Raw genomic sequence first — 22,242 nt, 5'->3', positions numbered from 1 at the left:
ATAACACCAAACAGTGAGCTAGTCATATTTGTAACACAAAAGAGAGAAGAACAGGACACAGTGTACTTCTTAAAGAGATAAAACGTGCAAACTATGACGCGGAAAATATTAAGTCCAGGAAAGAGAGGATTCACGTGTACGTGATTCCGGCTGAAGCGCATCTTAACTGTGGCAACGTTCTACATTCCCAAAATCAGTGGTGGAACTCTTGGCTTTGATTTGCTTACGCTAAGAAGCTGTTCTACTATATTTCTTGTAAAAACTAGAGAGGGTCTCTTGAATTAGTCCAGAAATAAAGATGTTCTGCTGGAGCCTAAAAATGTAAATGTCCTTCACCATTAGCTTCATAGAGCTTCCCCTGTTCTGGACTACTTTACAAGTGCCCCATAAAACAGGATGTCCAAAGAGCTGAAGTTCTCAATATATTTACAAGTTCTTTAGTTTACCTTAAATATGAGCAAAGCAATGGAAGAGTTCAGTCCAGCAAAAAAGACGTAACTGGTCTTTTGTTGCTGTGACAGAAACGTGTACATGTGAATCCTCCCTGTTGGATCTCTTCACATGCTTTAATGAAAGCTGTACGTATTAAAGTTTAACCCACAGCTTCAACCAGAGACAATAAATTTCCCTGAGCTAGCATGCTGACAACTGAGTGCGTTACCACTCTAAGATTACATGCAAAACTCACTGCTTTGTCCTGATGTCATAGCTGTGGAAACGCACAAAAAGCAGCTCACATGTGAGGAGTTTAAATTCAAAATGAAACGTGCAACATTTACCTACAAAACAGTGTCGGAGTATGTGAAATAATATTTAAGCTTTTTTTTAAAAAACTTCTTGTAATAAAACAGGCCATATGAAGCATCACTGGGATCAGAGTAAATTATAGAGGCTGAGTGCATGCAAGTGGATATTAACACAGTGACAATAAAAAGTAGTTAGCGCACACTTTAGAGAATCACATTACTCAGTCAGGTAAATGGCAATCAGTAGGTAGTGCTGTACATAGGATAACACTGTAATCTCGAGTTTTGGTGGGCCCATGGGAAAATATATTACGTATGTATCCTAGCTTAGATCGTCATTTTGTCTGGAGCAGACTTAAATCTTAAACCTTTAATAAAATGTTCACACATGGCTGGGAAATGTAAATAAATGTGGCTACATGACCTTTAAGGAGAGACAGCCAGTGCCATTATGGAGGTCTGCAGGTGAAACGCTTATGTTTGTTTGTCACAGCCTACATGACTCACCCGGTATTCAATCCTCTTAAGTTTTGCTGAAGCTCAACAGTGACGGTTAGCATGGCTCCCTCGAGCTACAGCGTCCAAATCCAGAAATGTTGTGGAGAAAAACTGAATTTAACAGTACAGACAGATTTGTTGCACATCTGCTTTGAATCCATGTAGAGCCTATGGCATAGTCTATGAGCGGCGTTTCTCTCCAAATTTCTCATCCGGTCAATTTTAAAAATGGGAACAGAAGAAACAGAAACTGGAAATGCATAGGAGGAAACAACAGTATGGAAAATGCTAATCACAGTCTCTGTGGGCTGCATTGATGCTACATGCAGTTAGACTTCAAAAATTATCAAAATTGGTAGATCGCTGTTGTGAATGAATGCTGTATGTAGACTAAAATAACGGAAATGGTTTTGTCAGGTCTGTTTTAAAGTGGACATGAAACACTACATGTATAAAGGCTAATTTATACCACCAGCCCTGCTCTCAAAAACTGATATAGATGTAAAACTGCCTGTGAAGCTGAATTTAAGAAATAAAAGCTTAAAGTAAAAGTTTTAAAAACGTGTTTAGTGCCACTGGGAACATTATGTCACTTGGTTGGTTGGTTGGTTGTGGTCAACAGACTTACATTAGTTTATGTTAGCTAACCAGTACAGAACCAATAAATGTGGAAAAAATAAGGACACGAACAATAAAAATCAATCTAAGGGGGTCACTTTTGTGCTACCCATGGGTGCAACAATGAGCTTTATGTTAAAACCAAGTATATACTGTCCACTTTCACTTTCTATTTCTTACATAGCTGATTGGCAAGCTGCACTGACACAGAAAAACCTACCCGTTAGCTGTAATGTTCAGGTTTGTAAAGCACTTTAGAAATTAGGACAGTGTGGAGGAGTGCCTGTTTGAGTCAGGTGGTTCACTGGACCAACAAGCTGGAGTCAGAAACTCTGATTTTTCCATGTCTGACTGAGTGTACCAAGCGGTCTGGTCTGCTGGTCTCAAAAAAGTGCTTTACAAACCCAAAAATTACAGCTAACAGGTGGATTTTCCTGTGTTAATGCAGACAGTCAAACAAAAAATAACCACTTATTGCTTAAGAAATAGAGAGTGAAAGCAGACAGTATATCCATCTGTTTATACTGTCATGTTTGCACTGAAGCACCGCAGCAATTTCCTAATGTTGTAAACCTGCTCAACATTTGGCAATAAACCCCTTTCTGATTCTGATTCTGATCTATTTTCTTCCGCTTGTCCTTATCAGGGTCGCTGTTAGCAGCAACTAGCCAAGCTGGTGACATAATGTTCCGTACTAACAGAAGATGGCATAAACATGTTTTTAAAACTTTAACTCTAAGCACTTAATTCTTAAATCAAGCTTCACAGGCAGTTTTACATCTGTGTCAGTTTTTGAGAGCAGGGCTCCATGTCTAAATTTGCCTTTATATGTGCAGCGTTTCATGACCACTTTAAATAAGCTTAACAAGTAAGCTTTAATATGTGAAAAACAGCTGCTTGTTACTAACATAAGCTCTACTTTATCAATGGTAACTTTCAGCTTGGAAACATGAAACCAATGTGGAAGTACGTTAAACCTGCATTCTTTCTCGTAGCCAGCAGGGGGCGACTCCTCAGACTCGCGTGTATGAAAGACAGTGGGAAGAACTCCTTTAATTTAGTTCTGACTCATGTTAACTCCTCTCCATTGATTTATGACTTTAGTAGGTGCTTTTCTGATGAGTTTATGGGTTCCGTCTATTTTAAATTATTTTTATTTTTCAAATGTATGATAGGTTTTTAAAATTTGAGAATGTTAAGATGGTGACAATGAATTTGCTGCACTTGAAGTTTCAAATACAGGATTTTGGTAACCAGTGGGTGACTAATCATAGCTATGTCCATTGTGTTTTTATAGTCCGTGATCACACCCACAATTAGAATATTTTGAGATTATAGGTAGCTCTTTTTTAATGCTACAGTAGCTTTTATGCTAAACATGCTAAATGTACATTTTAAACTTTTTTTCAAGAAAAAAAACCTGTTTTTCTGTGAAGAAAAGTCTGTTGCAGATAAATACAATCAGCTGCTCACAGCTGATGCCAAACAAGATGCAGACCTCCAAAATGGCTGCCAGACAGTTCATTGCTACACCTGAAAGGCTTCTCGGTATCTTAACGCTACACTGAGCAGAGGCGGAAGCCTAACAATGCCAAGCTGGCTTTTTGTCCCACTTCTGAGCATTTCATCCGGACACAGAATCCAAACTGTGGGATTTGGAGGTCCTCCATGTGTGGCTCGGCGATAAGTCCACCCAGTCGCATGATTTCTCTCTTCAAGTTGACTCATCCAGCTTCAGAAACTCTAAAAAGAGAAGGTGTGGAGCAGAGTGAGATAGTGGATCTCTGAACCACACAAACAATATCCAAAATGAGACTAGTTTAAAGGAGAAGCCCAAACTGTGATTAATAATAATAATATAATGGAATATTTAAGAAATGCCTTTAAAGATGATTAATCAGCTCACAGGCTTTCTTTGGGGAAAAATTATAGAGAGCAGGGTCTGCCAAAATCAAAAACTAATAAATAAATAATTGTAAAAAATGATAAACTGTTACCAAAATAATAGCATCAATAAATATCTGCATTTATTGTTACACATTTGGCATTTGAATTTACATTTGAATGGAGAAATAAAAAAAAAAGTTATTAATAAAACTTTATTGATCAACCAATAAATTGACTCAATAAGAGCCTCTTCTTTTGCACATTGATACAGAAATGCATTAAAATGTAAAACTATAAAAAGAGGGTAGAGAAATAAATAAGTTTACAAATATATAAGCAATACCTGCAAAAAAAGAAAGATACGCAAAAAAAAGTAAACAAAAGTACGAATTTACAGCAGGGAAAATGACTTAACGGTTTACTGTCATGCGCTTTAATTTATTTTTTATTATTTATTGATCTATTTATTATTAATGAAAGGATAAAAAAGTTAAACAATTTTAAACACTATTTTTTTTGCATAGTATTTCTGGAGCCCACAGTGTGGACTGTGAAAAGCAGAAACAGTCCTTTGAAAATTTGTATTTCTAGCCTCCTGCTGAGCTCACACTTTTTACTTAACAAGGATCCTTTTATCTCTAAAAAGTATGAAAATTCTTCCTCAAAGCCAGCAGACTCGTTGGAGTAAGAGGACTGCCATTAAACTGCCCCACAGAGATCCACTGTAATTTCAGCTTTTTTCACAGACACTACCTCTTTATCAGTGTCTTTCCTGTGATTTTAAGTGACCTCACACTCTCAGGTACATAAAGCAACTTTTATGGATATTCACGGTTTTATACAAGTTGAGGTTGTGACTTTTTATAAGCAGTTTTTTGAGAGCTGGGCTGAGCCATGTCCACCAGCACAGCAACTTCATCTGCAACTAAACTGAAGCTTTGTACTTGCTATTTTAATTCTGAGCCACAATTTCATATATTTGTGGACAGGCTATAATTTGTGTTTGCTTGTGTAGCTCAGTGTGCTTTTTTCTATAAAGAGTGGGGTTTGGTTTATTTTGTATACGGTAAAGGGCATAAAAGTACATGGTAGATCTTTTGCATTGACTTTGCTTGCTGGTTATAAAGTGGCTGAGGAGTGAACATTGCCTTAAGGTTCCACTTTATGTTCCTCAACTGCAGCTGCATACAGAGAATTAATTTCACACAAAAAAAAAATGTCAGCAGGTCTTGTCACTGATTCCTAAGCACTTTAAATTATGGTAACATAAGATGTATCTGGGATAAAATGTGGTTTAAATTGAAATAGGACAACTGTGATCTGATCCCATTGGGCAAAGATAAAACAGCAACATCCGTCACTGCATGTTGATGAGTGTTCCTGACGTGTTCCACACATAGTCTGAAACAAAACTGATAACTAGTCTGATTCAAGGAATGTAAAGGTGGGTGAAAAATCAATAGGAAAAACCTGAATCCCTGACCCTTACAATGTGATGCCATCATAGTTCAGGTCCACTTGTTAAGGCAGCCACATGTGCCAAATAAATCTACTGAACTGGACTGTTTCATTGCCCAGCAATACCTGTGACATGATAGCAAAGCTATTTTTTGTCTGCTATCATGATAACAGCTGGAGGACATGTGCCTTTTCTGCCATAACTCAGCTAAATTTCAACTTTTTTGTTGGCTTTCCAAACAAGTTATTTTACTTCCACCTGCTTTCTTTGGAATTATTGACATATCATGAAAGCCTTCACTGCTTTTCTCACAGTCACTGGATAAAAGTGACACTCCTGCAGTGTTAACTTATGAATTTTTGAACCAACACCACAATGTGGGTCATTGTCTCAGTTTGTGTGACGAAGGCGACAAGGGCCTAACACACTATGGGGCCTTACATAAAGTGGTGCACCTGGTCATCAGATCCCCCATCAAAATGGCACACGGGCTTGTTGAATGATTTGATGAGGATGAAAAAGATGTGAATAGCATTTATGGCCTTCATAGTCACTAGATCCTAACACAGCCAAACACTAATGAGGAATTTTACTGGCAACACATGAGGAAACATCTTTTAAAAGAATGGTCTTAATCCCTCCAGCAGACTTCCAGATACTTGCAGAATAATTACTAAAGAGGACTGAGAAACTGTTCTGGACTTGTTTTGGTTTTTCCTGTTATTTTTCAACCTTTTCTCTGTAATCGCTGCATAAAGATATTGGAAATGGGCTGCTGAGGAGTGTGAAACACTTCGATGAGTGTGTTTCTATAAATAAAAAGGTATTCATGAATCTTTATGTGCATCTTGCTGTGATTGCTCATAACCTGTGGCTATTTTTTAACCCACAGGCACATCTCACGACCTACTACTACACACACAACCGTTGTAAATGCCAGCGTTAATGTAGTGTAGAAAGATGCAAATGATGTTTGGCAAACTTGTGTTAGTCATGTGTTCAGTTGCTACCATTAAGCGTGCTTTCTGCTCAGTGGGGATGAAAATGGGCTTGAAAGCAAAGTGTAGTTTGAAAGAAAAAGTTATTAGTCTTTTTTTTGTGCAGTGTGAAAAAGTGAAATACTGAACCTTGGTCTGTCTTTATAACTGCCAGCTCCAGTGACAGGTTTTAAAGGCAGCATTTGAACGTGTCTGACGAGTCTCCCGAAAGAAGAGTTCACATTTATTTTGGTAGATAAAAACTGAAAAAGTATGAAACTTTAATGAAACTTGCCAGTAAACCTTTTCAGTGGGTTAAAATCAACTTAATAGTATGTAATTTTCAGTACTTAGAACAAACTCTGACACTGTTTTTAGTCCTTAAAAGTCCTTGTGACCCCGGCAGTTGGAGGGTTCATAATTTTGCATTTTCCAAGGCTACAGATCAAAGTTCATTACACATAAAAGCCATGTGTTTTAATGGTTCAGTGCATGTTTTACAGATGAATTATTTGGTTCACTGGATTTCGGTGGTGGTAATCTGAAAATAAAAATAAACTGTGTATCATGTAAAATATGCATACAGTTAAAAATTCATATATTTTTAGATACTGACTTAAATGTGTTATTCTAGCTGTGTGCAAAAACATATTAAAGCTTCAGTTATATGACTTTCAGCCATGAGCTTTAAGTGCAGACTGTCTAAACTGCACATACTGTCTGTCACGGTATTTGTGTTTCAACTTATGGAATTATATTCTTTGATTACTGAGGTTCATGTTTTTGGGTTTCTTTAGTTTTCAGGGATCGTAGTCCTCTCTCCCTTAGTGTTTATCTCAGCCTGTGGTTAGTCTCTGTTCCCATGTTTTCCCTGTGTCCCAAGTCTAGTGCTTTAGTATTCCCTCTGTTCCAGAGACTGTCTGTTTCCATGTCAAGTCTGCGTCTATGTGATGTCATGCTTCCTGTTTTATTTTGATAGTCCTTGCCTAATGTCACTTTCTTTGTCTCGCGATTTCTGGTCCTCTCGTCGTCTTGCCTGTGCATTTAAGCCCTGTGTTTTCCTTTGCCCTTTGTTGCATTGCATCCTCACTATTCTGTGTTTTTCCCTCTGTGTTCTTAGCCGTTTCCTAGTTTACAGTTGGAGTTTTTGGTCCCAGTTTCTAGTTTACAGAAAGTTTACAGTTTACAGTCAAAATAAAGCTGCCTCTTTGAGTTTACTTCCCATTACTTCCTGCATTTGGGTCCTACATCCTGCCCACCACGCAGCAAAGCTTGACACAGTCACATATTTTCATGCAAGTTGTCCAAATATGCCTGTTCAGTTAACTTAACTCATTCACTGCCATTGACGTCTATAGACGTCAATTGAAAAACTTACGTTGACTGCCATTGACGTCTATAGACGTCAATTACGTTTTTCAATGGGAGGGGCTAGAATACAACCTCGTCACAAAGCAAGAAATATTAGTGTCAAAGGCACTTTTCTGCTTGAAATGTATTTTTCACAAAAAGCTCGTTTTTTCCCTTTTTTTGGTCAAAACAGGCATTTTTGGTGGAACCCACCTCTCTTCTACAGCTGATTACTAAAGAATGGAAAATGGTAGAAACAAGCTTTTTTTTTTGGATGAAAGAAGAGAGTCTGTTCTTCATTTTGGTAGGTTCAGCGTTTATATGATCATAACACACAGTTTTCTGTGGCTCTTCAAAAATGAGTAAAAATGCTCAAAAACCCTGGCAGTGGGGAGTTACCTGATTTGAAAATGGCTGGCAGTGAATGAGTTAAATGTTGTTTAATGGACCAGCATTAGAGATTTCTTTCATATTTCTTCATAAACTAAACTAGTAAAAGGTCCAGAGATTATTCCAAGTGTGTTGGGAAGCATTGTTTCCGTGAATCATACAACAAAGATTTCTCTCTTTTTCTAAAGAAAAACTCTTTTCGCAACATTTAGCTGAGTGAAGAAAATTCTCCAGGAGTTAGGTTTACCAGCCTCGACATTAGAAAGGTCATATTATAAATTATTTATATATTGCGGTTAAATATTTCAGTCGTTTGGATCACACTCTCCCAATTACACTTAGTCCAGAATCATATTTGTTCAAATACAAGTCTGCACTTTAAGGGCATATCACACCACATAGCTATAACTGGATTGTTATTGTGGATAACTAAAATAAAAGTTGCCAGTGTTCAAAATATATGGACCTCACTATACACTATCTCTTAAATAAATGTGGTGTCTTACAGTTGGCCAGCTGAAGTCTCGTCTGTTCTTTCTGTTGGCTCGGAGTGGCTCGTGTTTTCGATTTAATATAGGTCAACTTCTTTGGTTCCAATCCACCTGAAAGGATGAAATAAAACTAATTTTAGACATTGTTTTCTCAATGTTCTCACTCATGTCAAGAACAAGACTCAAATGTGGAGTTAGAAGAACTGCTTGACGCTGACAGGCTGACGTCTTCAAAGAGAGCACGATTATCATCCTGAATTCAAAGTGGCAGCAGATCTAAGAAACGCTAAAGGAGCTGCAGCTGACATCCAGAAAGACGGTAAATGTTTGGCTCAAACAGCCACCTCACATGTGAAAAATAATGCAAATGAAGACATGTTTTTCAGATAGGGAGTGACAGTTTAGGATGCTTAAATAAAACTGTTCTGACTGTGGGATGTCCTGTGTAGACAAACATTTAAATATGCATTTCACCTAAAAACAGTCAGAGACATTAACTGTTCACTTATTTGCTCCTCTGGACAATGTCTAACCAAGCTAAATGGTCCATATGTTAAGCGATCTGAGGCATTTTTTATCTATACAAACTAATTCAACTATGAGTCCTTTAAAAAAGTTATTGTTTCTCCCTCATCCTTCACCTGCTTTTAATTTTTCTCTCATAGTCAGCATATCGAAAATTTGTCTATCTTAAAAGATGGTCCTTCATTTTGATCCAATTCATAAGCTCTTTGTATTAAAATTAAACAGTTTTTCTTAAGAAATATGAGGAAAAGGAGGTTCTCAACTGTTTGCTTATCAAGAATGCAGGTTTAACATATCCTCAGTCTCAGGGCATCAAATACTGACTTGGTGTCTGAATAATAAAGAGACAAAGTCCAAAACCCATTGCTCCCTGATAAGGAGGTTTGTCCTGGTGACAAATCTGGGACTTACTTTAAGTCCTCCAACTTTTAAATATGGACCCTATGAAAGAGGACCTGTCACAGTCCTTGGATTTTTGTTATTTTGTGGTTTGGAATTCCAGGTAAATATTTTTATTCTTACTACAACTGTTTTAAAGGTTTGACTTCTGTGTTTGGCAGATTTCTGGTTTCCTGCATTGATTTCAACAATCTAGTAGATCACAAGCTTCATTTCCAGTGGTTGTTCTAATGATTAGTTTCAGTTTTGCATCCTATGTTTTGGTTCCTGGTCTTTTGTCTTTGTTTCTATTAAGATTCCCTCAGTGTTTTCCCTTCTGTTCATCCCTCTGTCACATCTTTCTGTCTTTGTCCTCCTGTGTTTCCCTGACTTTATCTTGATGTTTAGTGTAGGTCTTCTAGCCTCCATTATCTCCATGGGGGCAGGGATAGCTCAGTAGGTAGAGTGGTTGCCCAATGATCGGAAGGTCGGGGGTTCGATTCCCCTTAACAGCTACCCTGAGGTACCCCTGAGCAAGGTACCGTCCCTACACACTGCTCCCCGGGTGCCCAATGGCTGCCCACTGCTTCACTGAGTGAATGGGTTAAATGCAGAGAGCAATTTCCCCACGGGGCTCAATAAAGTACAATAATGTACACACTTTCTTCTTCTTATCAGTAAGTTTCCTTGGGTACTTGTTATTATTCATGTCCCTATCAATCTCCTTTGATTACTTCCTGTTTTTAATTAAAACGTTTGTTTCTTTTGTTTCCTGTGTTAATTTTGCATCAGCCTCTCTCCCTGATTGGTTTCTCCGCTACAACCAATTTCTCACCGTAAAGGGGTTACTGTTAGGAATAAATGTATTTAACTCAAATCATATTTGATTTATAAACTATAAAAAAAAGATTTTTGAGCATCTAAACGTAATCAGCAAGTAAAAACAAAAGTAAAAGGGGATTGGGGGGAAACAAGGAAAATAAAAAAGGAACAAATGAGTTGTGAACTATAGTGTGATGTGGTATTTATGGTATCCCTTTGGTGTCTGCTTATGTAGGTCTTTGGCTATGCAAAAATGCCAACAGCGTGTGGTGTTAGGTAAAGTGCTGACTGGTTGAAAAACTGGCTAAACCAGTAAGGGAATGGTAGAGTTCACCATGGAAAGAAAAGGGAAAAAAAGTGCTTTTAATTTCAGCTGAAAATCTTAATAACCAAAGACAGCACTTCAAAATGATGAATGAGCTGTAATTAATATTAGCTTATATAAGTAACTTGTTAATTTATAAAGTCAGCCATCAAAAGTTCTCATTTAAGCTCTCGTTTGATTAAAAGTTACCGCCTCAAAATGTAAACCTGCTTCTTTCTGCCTCGGTGTGAAATCAAGTACTTGATTTCACAACATGAGTGTTTTTCCTTTTTCTACATGCCGTGTCATTAGCATACTGAGCAGGCCATGTGTGCAATATGCTCTCAGTACCATGATAAAGGCTCCGCTTGTTGTAACGACACCGTGATCGCTTCCAGCAATCTTTTATATAAAGGTAAATATTGAACTTTGAATCTTCAATTTCCCCGGTAACCTTGAATAACGCAGAGAACATGTGGATAAATGTGAGTGGATCTTCAGGAAATTTCCTTATGTGCTAAGTGCTCAATAGATACATGAATAATGAATTCCCTTCAGCAAGATTTTCTCTGGATATGTCTTTTGTAAAGGAAATGAGCAGTAAATGTCAAGAATAAAGCCTGTTCTTTAAGAGGCTTTAAAAAGCAAGATCATCTTTTTAAATCACAGTGCCTACTTAGACCAACATTAAAGCCACTGACAGGTGAAGTGAATAACACTGATATGAAGAAGTGTTCTACTGGAAAGTCTTAGGTCCTGGGATTCACCTGGATTATATTGTACCACCCATTAAAATGAATTTTTATTTCATTTTGGACAATTGAATAAGTACCTAATTTTTACCAAATTATTTTGTTGTTATTCTGCCTTAATTTCATAGCATTTGGTTTTATTTACTAATGTCTTAGAAATCTTTGATCTGGTGCAGGAACCTTAAAAAAACAAGGGGCACTCCCTGGTGACAGGAATTGATTTAAGGATGATGATTTGCCAAATGACAACAAAAATACTGCTGAGGAACAGGTTGAGGATACCCACAAATAGTCCAAGGTCCTCACCTGTCCTCTAAATTTCCTATATCCCAATCCGCTTGTGTGCTAACACGATGGAAATGCATCCCTTTTAGATCCATGTCCTCACAGATAAGAAGTCTCAACCACTAACCATAAGATATCAAGACAGTAGATTTGTGTCCAAAAAGTCTTGACCATCAGGACACAGAAAAACAAACAAACCACAACTGAGACATATCAGAAACTTTTAAATAAAAAAAAGAAAGCCATTGTATTTGTTGCCAAGACACAGGGTTAACCCTCTGAGGTCTGAGTCGTCATTGGTGAAGACTCAAACCCTAACCCTAAACGTATTCTATCATAATATGTCATTTTTATCATTTAAAAAAATGTCAGGAGTAAAAAAAAAAAACTGTAACATCCATCAAACTTTTTTCATGTCTTTCAAAAAAATTCCTTTTTACTCTGTTATAAAACAGAGACTTATGATTACGCTGCATCCGCAGAGTGAAAGAGATCAACATGGTGATCAGACCAAAGAAAGTTGATGATGTTTGGTGATGTTAAAAAATCTGGTGACACGAAGTGGGCGGGACCTAAGGTAAAGTTTTCACACCTTCTAGTTGAGAAAATGAATGGCTACCAATGATATCTCAGGATACTGCTTACATATGACCTGGTAGTAAATACGATAGATTGTTACCTAGGCAACTGTGGCCTTGAATATCTGATCGTGACCAACTGACAGTTTCCAAGCGATGAGACATGAGTGAATCACTTCCAACATAGACACATCTAAAGGGGTTTGCGTCATAACTAATGATGACGTATACCTTAGAGGAGTTAACCTCTTTACATTCACTGTGTCACCAGTGACCTGTCTGGGGTGATGGTTGGGTTTTATTTTAGCCACATGCTAAACAGAGAAATTACTAGACAATATTTTACTCTCATAAATTTTGGAATTTGCAGTTTTCCAGATAAAAGATTTTCCATTTGGATTTGGGCACTTCCAAACAGGTGGAATTTCCACAGAAAAAGCCAAATGTTAGCCAAAACCCACTCTAAATGGATTGCTGGTGATCTGGTGGATGTTACATCAAGTATAAGATAAGTGTTTGTTACATAGATCAAACTCGGAACATTATACCAGCAACGCTACAAGTAAGAAAGATTAAGTAAGAGAGCATAAAAGTTTCCATCATTACTATAAGCTTTATTCCTGCAGTCCAAAGTTCAAAGCTGTACCTTTGGTCATTTTACCGTACCTTGTGGTGCTCTGGGTAGCCTGCTCTGGGCTTCACACACACTGGCAGAGGTCATAATGGGTTCAGACGGGGTTTGGATGGGCTGGAGGAAGGCCACAGTGGGGAAAGGCACTGACTGGATATGGGTCATGGAGGAATCGGACAGAGAGTTTGGCACCCCTGCATGGCTGCCGTCCTTATAGCTGGAGGGAATTCTCCACCGGGGTAACGGGGAAGGAGATGCGTCCTCGCTGGAGGAGCCAAGGACACTGGGAGGACTGAGGGATTGCTCTGGGGTTGATGAGGATTTGGGGAGGAGGTGCAGGATGGAGGAGAAGAAGGAACAGGATTCAGGAAGGGGGATGGTCCCGATTCCACTGTCCAACGTTCGCATCTTGCAGCCGGAGCCTGCGGCACAAGGAGAACAGCTGAAGTGGTTCAGGGTGGAGGGAATAAAAGGGAGAACATCAGGAATGAGACAGAGGGGTGACCATGGTTGAAGTGGCATTAAAGTAACCTTTAAAATAAATATGTACGGTACATGAATATAGATACTAACAGGCCTATTGTTAATCATTTATCTGGTACTCTAGCTGACTTTGTGTCTCCAGGAGCTGTTACAGTGAGGGCAGCTTTATCAATCAATAATAATGGATCTTCTCTGCAGTATCATAACTGATTCTCTCGTGCCTCCTTGTTATTCCTACCACATAACTTGACTGTTTGCCTGTTTTAAGCAGCTCGATCCTTGTGTTCTGGTCATTTGCAACACATGGTTAGTCTTTTCCTTCCTCTCTTTCACGGTCTAACTTTCAAAAGCCTTAAAAGCCAAGTCAAAAAGCAGTCCAATCTAATTATATAAGTGTGAGGCAGGGTAATGGTTTCTTTGCTCTCCAGCAGAAAATGACTCAGCCAAATCGGGTCCACTTGAACCACTGCTTTCATTTTACAGATATTGTTTGATGGCTCTGACTGTTAGCATGCACTGGTCACATGGTGAATATGAAATGCACACAATGGCATGTGACATGAAATACAAATGCACGCTGCTGGGGATATTTAATTAACAAAATATTTGAAATCTTAAATAAAAATGGTTCTGTTGTATGCATTATTTAAACAGGTGTAAGGTTAATTCTTAAATGTATTAAGCACTTTTTGTTGAAAATATAAAGTAACTTGAAAAATGAGCCCTTTTCCACAAATATTCAAAGGATGTAATGCTTTGGTAAGCAGCATTAGCTAATATTAGCTTATAAATGTAGTACACTAATCAGTAAAATCATCAAAGCACCAACTTCCAGCACAGCAAAGACAAACTCAGAATATAAATTAAAAAATAAATACTGGTGTTGCTTCAAGTAGAAATTTGCTAGTAACAGTAGTAAGAAAGTAAGCTAAGTTTAGCTAGATAGCTACTAAATCAAGCTATCAAGGAATCTGTTTGGATTAGCTGATAAGCAAAGGGTGGGCAATTACTTTACCCAAGTGGCCACATGAGAAACTGGGACTGTTGTGAAGGGCCACACCAATAAGCTGAACTCAGTTAAACTCAGTAATAATGCTATCTCTTTATAAGCTTATTCACAACAGTGAACAACAGTACCAGTTTCTCATGTGGCTCCTTGAGACAAGGAAATACCCACGTTTGAGATAAGATAAAATTAGCTACCTGGCCAAATAAGGATTTGACCATCTGGGAAAAGTACAGTATCATGAACATGATATTAGATCATGGAGGATGTTTACCATTAAATGTAAAGCTAAGTTGTCTTTCCTCTTAATGAGAAAGGCAGTTAATATTAGTTAACACTAGTATTTCTGCTAACACAGATGAATTGCTAGCTATGTCACACAGCAAACTGTTGTCTTAAAGTGGTCAGCTAAGTCATCCAATTACTTATGTTAGATGCTATGGCTAGATGGCTAACCACATCTTGCTTGCTAACGTTACTGCTCACAGAATCTGAGTGGAAACGTTAAGTGGATGACTTGGCAAATAACTTCATCAGCTAACCTAATCCATGATACTTACTTGCATGTAAGGTCAGTGTTGTTTTTAATCCATCAGTAAATTATGTAATAGAATGAAGTAAAGATTTATAACATTTGTGTTATACAGTAATAGCCAGAATGATGGCAATTTTCCAGGAGGCTGTAACTTAGCTACACAACTTAACTCACAAGTAATTTTTTAAAACTAACTATACAGATATTCAGGTATTTACTGGTCTCTCAGTTGTTATACAAGGTTCATACAACATTCAGTGCATTAACAACAAAATGCCTAACTCATTTAAGACTAATATATGCAGAAATTGCACTGGACTTTTTAGCTTTTGCATCACTGTTCAGCCACATTTGCATCAGAGAACCATTTTTGTAAATCATAGGAAACCAAAAACAACATGAATCACTCCAGTCACCCATCTAGCATGCACATCATTGAAATAAGAAAATATTTCTTCAAGCTGTTGTCATGCAGACTCATGTTTTAATATGTAGCCTGAAGCATGAAGCCTGTAGGCAATCACACTGTGGAGCTGAGGCAACAGCTGTGCCCCCTTTATTAATTAAGATGTGCACGCATGAGACTTTTGAGTGCTCCTCTGGGTTTCTTCAAGCCTGTTTTTCTTCATTTTTTTCTAATTCTGATTTTAAGCTGTTGTGCCCCGATTAATTGAGAACTTAAAATGATCACATTAAAAGTCATGCTATGTTTGAAAATAGACAAATGTGGAAAGGGGAATGGTAAAACCATTATCAATAATGCTGAAAAACATTAAGTTACATTTTAACTAGAAGCTCTGGAAACACCTCAGTACCGGTAGATTGCAATTCTTTAAAGTTACAGCCTCAGCTGGAAAACATTAACATCGATTACAGTCATCCACTGCAGCTTCCTCATATTAAATAATAGCTTTAAGTAGCTATGTTTAAATCAGCCAACTTGTACTCATGCAGCAACAAACAAGAACAAATAATTGAACTGTGGAGAAGTAGGACAGAAATGTTATTGATTAGTCTGGTCTTAGGTTGGAAGTCTTCTTTAGAAAGGCAGGATCACAGAGGCTGAGAAATTATTGCTTACAACAAGCCTCAGCTGTATTGAGAACAATCAATAGCTGCTTAATGTCACAAGATAACAGTGCAGTACTTAGTATTTAAAAATTATATAGCATACACATAAAAATAATATGACATGGTTTCTGTTTAAGCAGAAAAGTTTCACTTAAAGTGTCCCTACTGTGCTTTTTCCAGCTCTGTATTTTCATTTTTTGACTCTACTGCAGTAGCTTTGCATGATTTACAGTTCAAAATAATCCTTTACTCACTATAGAAGTTCCCGACTTCATACTTCAAAGCCAACCATTTTAGCTCCTCCCCTTTTAAGCAAACTGATTGGCTGTCACTTGACAAATTATTTTAGTAGTTGGTTTGGACTAATGTGGGTCCTGATTACAATATTAGGGATATCTTCTTATTCTCTGTGACATCATACAGAGCCAAGAACAGAAAAAAACCTGCCAGAATTGGAGCATTTAATGGAGTCTAAAATATTAGTTTCTGGCTCACAGGGATTATTTGCACAAAAACTGACTTCATTATTTGAAACACTGGCCATGTTTAATATGAATAGTTTATATATGACATAAAATATTGAAAAAGCACAATAGGTCATCTTTAAGGGTATGTGTTCGATAAGTTTAAGGCAGTGGTGTCAAACAACAATCAAATTGTCAAAATCTCTTCATAGGTTTTACAGCCTTTCCTACTGATGAAGACCACCCAACAGCCATTCATACTGCATTAAAATAATTAAGCAATAGATAAACAACTAAATGACAGAAAAGTCTTTATTTACTATTGTTTATAGAAACTGTTTGTTTTTGTTTTTTATGTTTTTTTTACCATAGGATCAAAATAAAAACAAAAATGTTATTTTATTTGTTTTAGTTTTACTGTGAATTAACAAAAACTTCTGTTTTTAAATAGATTGCAGATTGCTTTCACTTCATTGTCTTTATCAGCAGCATTTCGTTATCACATTGAAAAACTGAGACTGTTCAATACTGTTGAAATTGCAGTTCTTTTTCTTATGTTTATTGAGATCGAATGCATAGTTAAATTTCTCCATACTGACAGAAGGGGCATTTTCTCTGGTTCTCTGGTTTGACTTAAGGTCAATGTGGGCTTTATGTGGCCCATGATGTAATATGAGTTTGACATCCCTGAGGTTCACATCTTAATAGGTCAAAAGGCTGGGCAGCAATTTACACCTCTCAGTAAAGGGCATCTTGTTAGTGAAAATCAACTTGAAAACAAAAATAAAATCTGACAAGCTTGACTTGAATGTAAAAGAGAAACTCATCACAGAAAAATAATTCAAACACAGACCAGAAAGGGGAAATCCAGTCGTCTTGCTCCTTTTAGAGTTGCTACAGCGGATCATCTGCCTCCATCTCATCCTGTCCCAGCATCTTCTTCTATCACACCAACAGTCTGCATGTCCTGCTTCACTACATCCATGAATCTTCTCTACAGGCTTCCCCTTTTCCTCCTGCCTGGCAGCTTCATATGTAGCATCCTTTTTCCAGTACATCCGCTATTCCTTCTCTGCAAACCATCTCAGGCTTGCCTCTCTAACTTCGTGTCCAAACCATCTTAGCCTGAGTCGTCCCTCTGATGTACTCATGTGTAATCTTGTCCTTTGGATGGTGCTTAAAGACAAATGCAGCTGGTTAACCTCTTAAGCCCCAACGCCCCCTGATACGGGGGCAAAAGGCAGGAGATCAGTTAGGCTTGGGGTTTAAGAGGTTAAAGGAGTTTGTACCCTAACCTGCTGCACATTCTTTCCAGCTTGATCTCTCTGCCTAGCCAATCAACACCTTCCTTAGCATCCAGCCTTACATACAAAGCCTTTTCCTTTGCCATCATTCACTTCTGTATGCCCAGCCTCCCAATACTCTGAAATCACAAATATAAACCTTTTTTTTTTCTAAACTTTTCTCTAATTGTTGAGTGGGAATGGAAGTGGCCTCAAACATGAGCTCACTTCCACGTTCGTTATAACAACGTAGCCAAACATCCCATGACATCATTTGTATCCGACACAAATGTTGTGGATGCCAAGGTGATGTTATACCTGCCTCTCGGTGTGTGACTTTTCACGAGACTCTGTACAGCTATTTTCCTCGTTGCCGAGTGTCAAAAAGGGCGGTTTTGATTTTCGTGAAGGAGAAAGTCTTATGACTCATCAGGTGACGCCACAGGTTAGCCAATTTGTGGCATGCAGTCTGTTGACATCACGTTTTTGGATTTGCTTGGATCTTTGTGCCAGGTACTATGACCTAATCGAAAACCTAATGGACTTAATGGAGTTGTGCCGAGCTGACCCAAGTCAGGACTAAAAGGGCTAATAGAGAGTCAAACAGGGCATGAAACAGGGTCTCTTGGCTGATAAACCTGCACCTTTTTACATGACCAGCCTTGCATCTTTGGTTTATAAAATGAGATTATTATTGGTGCTATTGTTATTAGGCAATAATGATTACCTGCAGAACGAGCAGCACACTCGTTATGATATAGTTTAGTAAGTTATATAGGGAGATATTATGTAAGGAGCAGATACGGCACTCCATGAATGCTGCAAATCTATGGCAAAGATGATGGATGCCCCGCTCCTGCCGCAGAGATCCTGACAACAACCAAACGAATCATATCATAGTGGATCGAACAATTCAAAGTTTCGCCGCATGCTGTCCAGATATTAGCTGTGCATATGACTATCCATATCGGGTCAGTGGCACGTTTCACTAGTTTGGTTATATGAGCACTTTGGTTGGTGATAAACACATGGACTATATAAAAGAAGGACGTAGCCACTGTGATGTTGCCCGTTATGAATACTTGAGCTTGGTGATTTGAAGGTGGATGTGACTATGAAGCTGCACGCTTCGCGAGCGCACCCTGACAAATAAATACCAGTCCATTTCCATCATGCAAACAACTTTAAAACTTTTAAGACATGTAATTTTACAGGCGTGTGACGCCCCAGCTGCAGCAGCCTGTCCTGCATTATGCATTCCCTTGTTTGTCCCTTTGTTTTGCCTTGCAGGCTCCTGGTAATCAGTGCAGCTGGGAGCACCTGGCTGGTCTCTGTAGCACATTTATGAGCTGGCTGTCACAATATTTCCTCTCCATTCACCGTGCACCTTTTATTTGAGGTTTTATACAAAACTCCACCCTACAGTTAACATTCAAGCACTCCTGACGACTTACACACCTAATAAAATTGTAGTTTTTGCCTCTTTTTAGTTAACAAATTTGCATTAAACTGTGTCTCTGCCATTACTTTTCATGGCTCATGAGTTGGACCATGACAAGGGGGTAATAAAAACATGTTTTTATCTCAGCTGGATTTTAAAATAAGACTTCAGTTTGATGAGGAGTGGCTAAGATAAACTCTAGTGGCTTCAATGCACAGCCAGAAAGTTTCTCAGTAAAGTATGAGACTGAAAATGAGAATTTAATTGTGGTATTTTTGTTTTGTGCCTCTTCGCTTTAATGCATCAAGTTGAAAGCTGCTCTGTCGAGTCTGCATCAGGCCCAGCATTTTGGAGTCTGGGTGGTATAATTCAGCTCACAGCTGAAGGCAAACTTAATTCACTCAGTAGTAGTTTGGCTGATCGTGCTTAGCTGGTGCAGCGCTGAAATTTTAACGAGGTGATTAACCCCCGAGGGCAAGCGTTCGTCCGTATCAAACATGCTTGATATTTGCAGTGCCTCGCCGATGGTGTCACTCTGGCCAATGAAATTTCAGTACGGTCTGTCACCGGTCCTCCACTGGAGTGATGTGGAAAGTTTAATAAGCCGCTATTTCTAATTTAGTGAGTGACCACAAAGCAGAAAGAGCCAAATAAAGTTTTACTCCTCGTCTGTTATCTCTTTCCCACTCGCCTGCTTTTAAATAAATTGACACCTTTAGTTTCACCTCGTTAGTAAGCATCAGGCTTAAATGCTTTTTAAACTTGCTTTGTGAGAGATTTCATCTACACCGAATTATTACTGAGCAGCAATCCAAGCCTAGCACAGAACATGAGTGTTTTTGGTATGTTCTTGATTCTCTGGTATTAAATCACACAGGTAAAAAAAACCCACTCCAGCCTAATGTGTCTGTGCATTTGTTTTCAAAAGGGTAATTAGAACAGATCCAGTGGGACAGTCAGTCCAGAACTTTAAGGACCAAACTGGTCAAAATGCAGAATTTTTAAATTTTTAACCAGCAGATAACAGGAAAAAGGGACGAGAGAGATTAGTTTGATTTGCCCATATGAACCCATGTTTGCAGCTGTGGCCTTGCTTCATAAAAAAATAACAGATTATAAAAATGTAATTGCAGTTCAAGAAGCAAACTAAACGTCTACGCCTACACCGAAACATCGAGATCTGTTGGGATCTTCTGTATGTGGAATTTGCATGTTTTTCTTGTGCCTAAATGAGTTTCCTTCAGATACTACCAGTTCCTCCCACTGTCCAAAGGCATGCATGTTAGGTGAACTGGAAAATGGATGTACTGCAGATCTTTCTTGTTTTCTCACATGCCAGTTAGCAGAGTTTGCCTGAGTATGCTCCTAAAGGTATAGACTGACCAAGTCACCAGGATCCATCTGTACACTGTATACAGATGCATGAAATCCACTGCTGTCCCATCCAGCAGCTGCTGAGATATTCCAGTTTGAATCAAAGACTGAAACATCCACTACAGGGAGCGTTCTCCCACACATGTGCCCAAATTTGAACATTATTAAACTAAGATTGAAATTTCAGTCCCATGCAGCCCTCTGCATGAGAAAATTACATCTGCACCCCATCTTATTATGGCAAGCATACCAACTTTCAGCTATCAGTTGGAGGGAGATTGTTGGACTAAATGGTGGGGCGAGCGTGTGTGTGTGTGTGTGTGTTGGAACATTAAACAGTGCAGAGGTGTATTTCAGAGGGGGAAAAAAGTCCCACGGGACAATAATAACCTTAATAATTAGTTTTCAGCTCAAACTTGCCGTCTATGCTGCTCACAAATGCACAATGTAAAAACAAAATCCTAAAAAAACAGTAATATTCCAGCAGCTGGGGCACCAAAATAATACCAGAAAATAACAGAAAATAACTTTCCCATGAAAATACGGTTATTTTCAGTAATGAAAATACACTTTGTTGCCCTAATTTTACATGGGATTTTGCCTTTTTCAGGTGCTTTTAAACATTAAATTAGGAACAATTTAATGTGATTAAACAATGAAATTACCTATAAACTGAATGGATGAATAATAATACTTAAATGTATAGAAACATACAGCTAACAGTTGGTTTAAATAATAATGGATTGCATTCATATGGCGCTTTATGAGAACCTCAAAGCGCTTTACAATTCCACTTTATAATTCCCCTCTGGCCATCACCACTAGGTGGTAGGTGAAGTGTCTTGCCCAAGGACACAACGACCGAGAGTGTCCGAGCCAGGGCTCGAAGCGGCAACCTTCTGATTACAAGGCGAACTGCCAACTCTTGAGCCACGATTGCCCTACTAAATATGCATATGTACAGACAGATACATTTAAAAAACAAAGAAATTATGTTTTATTACATTTACAGTGATTTTACGTTAATTTACATTTGAAATGTGAAATCACAGTCTCTTTATGTAAATTTAATGATATTCTAGAAGAACAGTACAAAACTGTAAAATACACAGTAAAATACTTTTATATTACAATTTTTTTTTACAGTGTGTGTTTTTACTTCATATGTAATCAAACTGTATTTAACTCACTCACTGACTCAAATGAACAGGCTTCTTACTCCCATGTTCTTTTACTTCCTAACAAATTCTATATGATCTTAATGGTGTGTATTATTATGCTAATGTTGCATTATTTTGGCAATATTTTATCCAGTCATCCCAATAAAGACCACTGAATTCAGTTCAATTTAAATACTTACAGAGTTACACTAAGCAGACATGCATGTGCACAATACCTGTAAAGCTGCAAGGTGTAAGTCTCATTAATAATCTCTAACAGGCAGGTGTTAAATTAAAGGATAGATATGGACATAGGTGGGGAAAATCTCCAATCTTTGTGGTGTTGAGATGTAAAAACAAAAACTAAATGTGAAGACTAAAATAAAAGGTTCAAGCTAATCTTTTTTTCATAAAGAGCTGGTTTTGAAGCTTCTCCTTTTATCTGGAGACTTTTTGGGCAGTGTGAGAATGAAAGCAAAAGTGTGTGTCAGCCATGCGTTATGGTCGTCATATGGCTTCACACCTCTGCAGGGCAGTGAGCTGTCTTTGGTTGCAGCAGCAGTTTGGTCCACAGAATCAAAACAGCTGAAGCAGATTCATCATGGATCCACCACTCACAGTAAAACTGGCCATGAGTAAGCTCGAGTGAATACGTTTATCCTGATTTGATGAGCCTGGGCATGCAGATTTTTAGTGCATGAGTCCGTGAAGATGAGTGGTTAAGCCTACCGTTA

General features: G+C 38.1%; 1 protein-coding gene across 6 annotated transcripts in view; it reads right to left on the bottom strand.

Annotated features, from left to right (window-relative positions):
* LOC113007765 (nck-associated protein 5-like) overlaps positions 1–22,242 on the bottom strand; it is a 139,912-nt gene that overhangs the window by 36,768 nt on the left and 80,902 nt on the right. Inside the window, exons 12-14 of one of the 6 annotated variants that reach the window (XM_026144672.1) lie at positions 12,727–13,113; positions 8,432–8,527; positions 1,898–3,605 (exon numbers count right to left, since the gene is read on the bottom strand). The exons of 1 other annotated variant lie outside the window; for it this stretch is intronic. In XM_026144672.1, the coding sequence (XP_026000457.1) occupies positions 3,604–3,605; positions 8,432–8,527; positions 12,727–13,113 (485 nt within the window). In that variant the 3' untranslated portion in view covers positions 1,898–3,603. Of the gene's footprint in view, positions 1–1,897; positions 3,606–8,431; positions 8,528–12,726; positions 13,134–22,242 lie in introns of those variants that run through there. 4 more of the 6 variants (XM_026144674.1, XM_026144675.1, XM_026144677.1 and 1 more) reach the window with 4 other exon arrangements.

The sequence above is a fragment of the Astatotilapia calliptera genome, chromosome 16 (assembly GCF_900246225.1).
Source record: "Astatotilapia calliptera chromosome 16, fAstCal1.2, whole genome shotgun sequence".
NCBI lineage: Eukaryota > Metazoa > Chordata > Actinopteri > Cichliformes > Cichlidae > Astatotilapia > Astatotilapia calliptera.
Note: the sequence above shows the minus strand (reverse complement) of the source record. Positions and strands in the feature narration are given on the sequence as shown.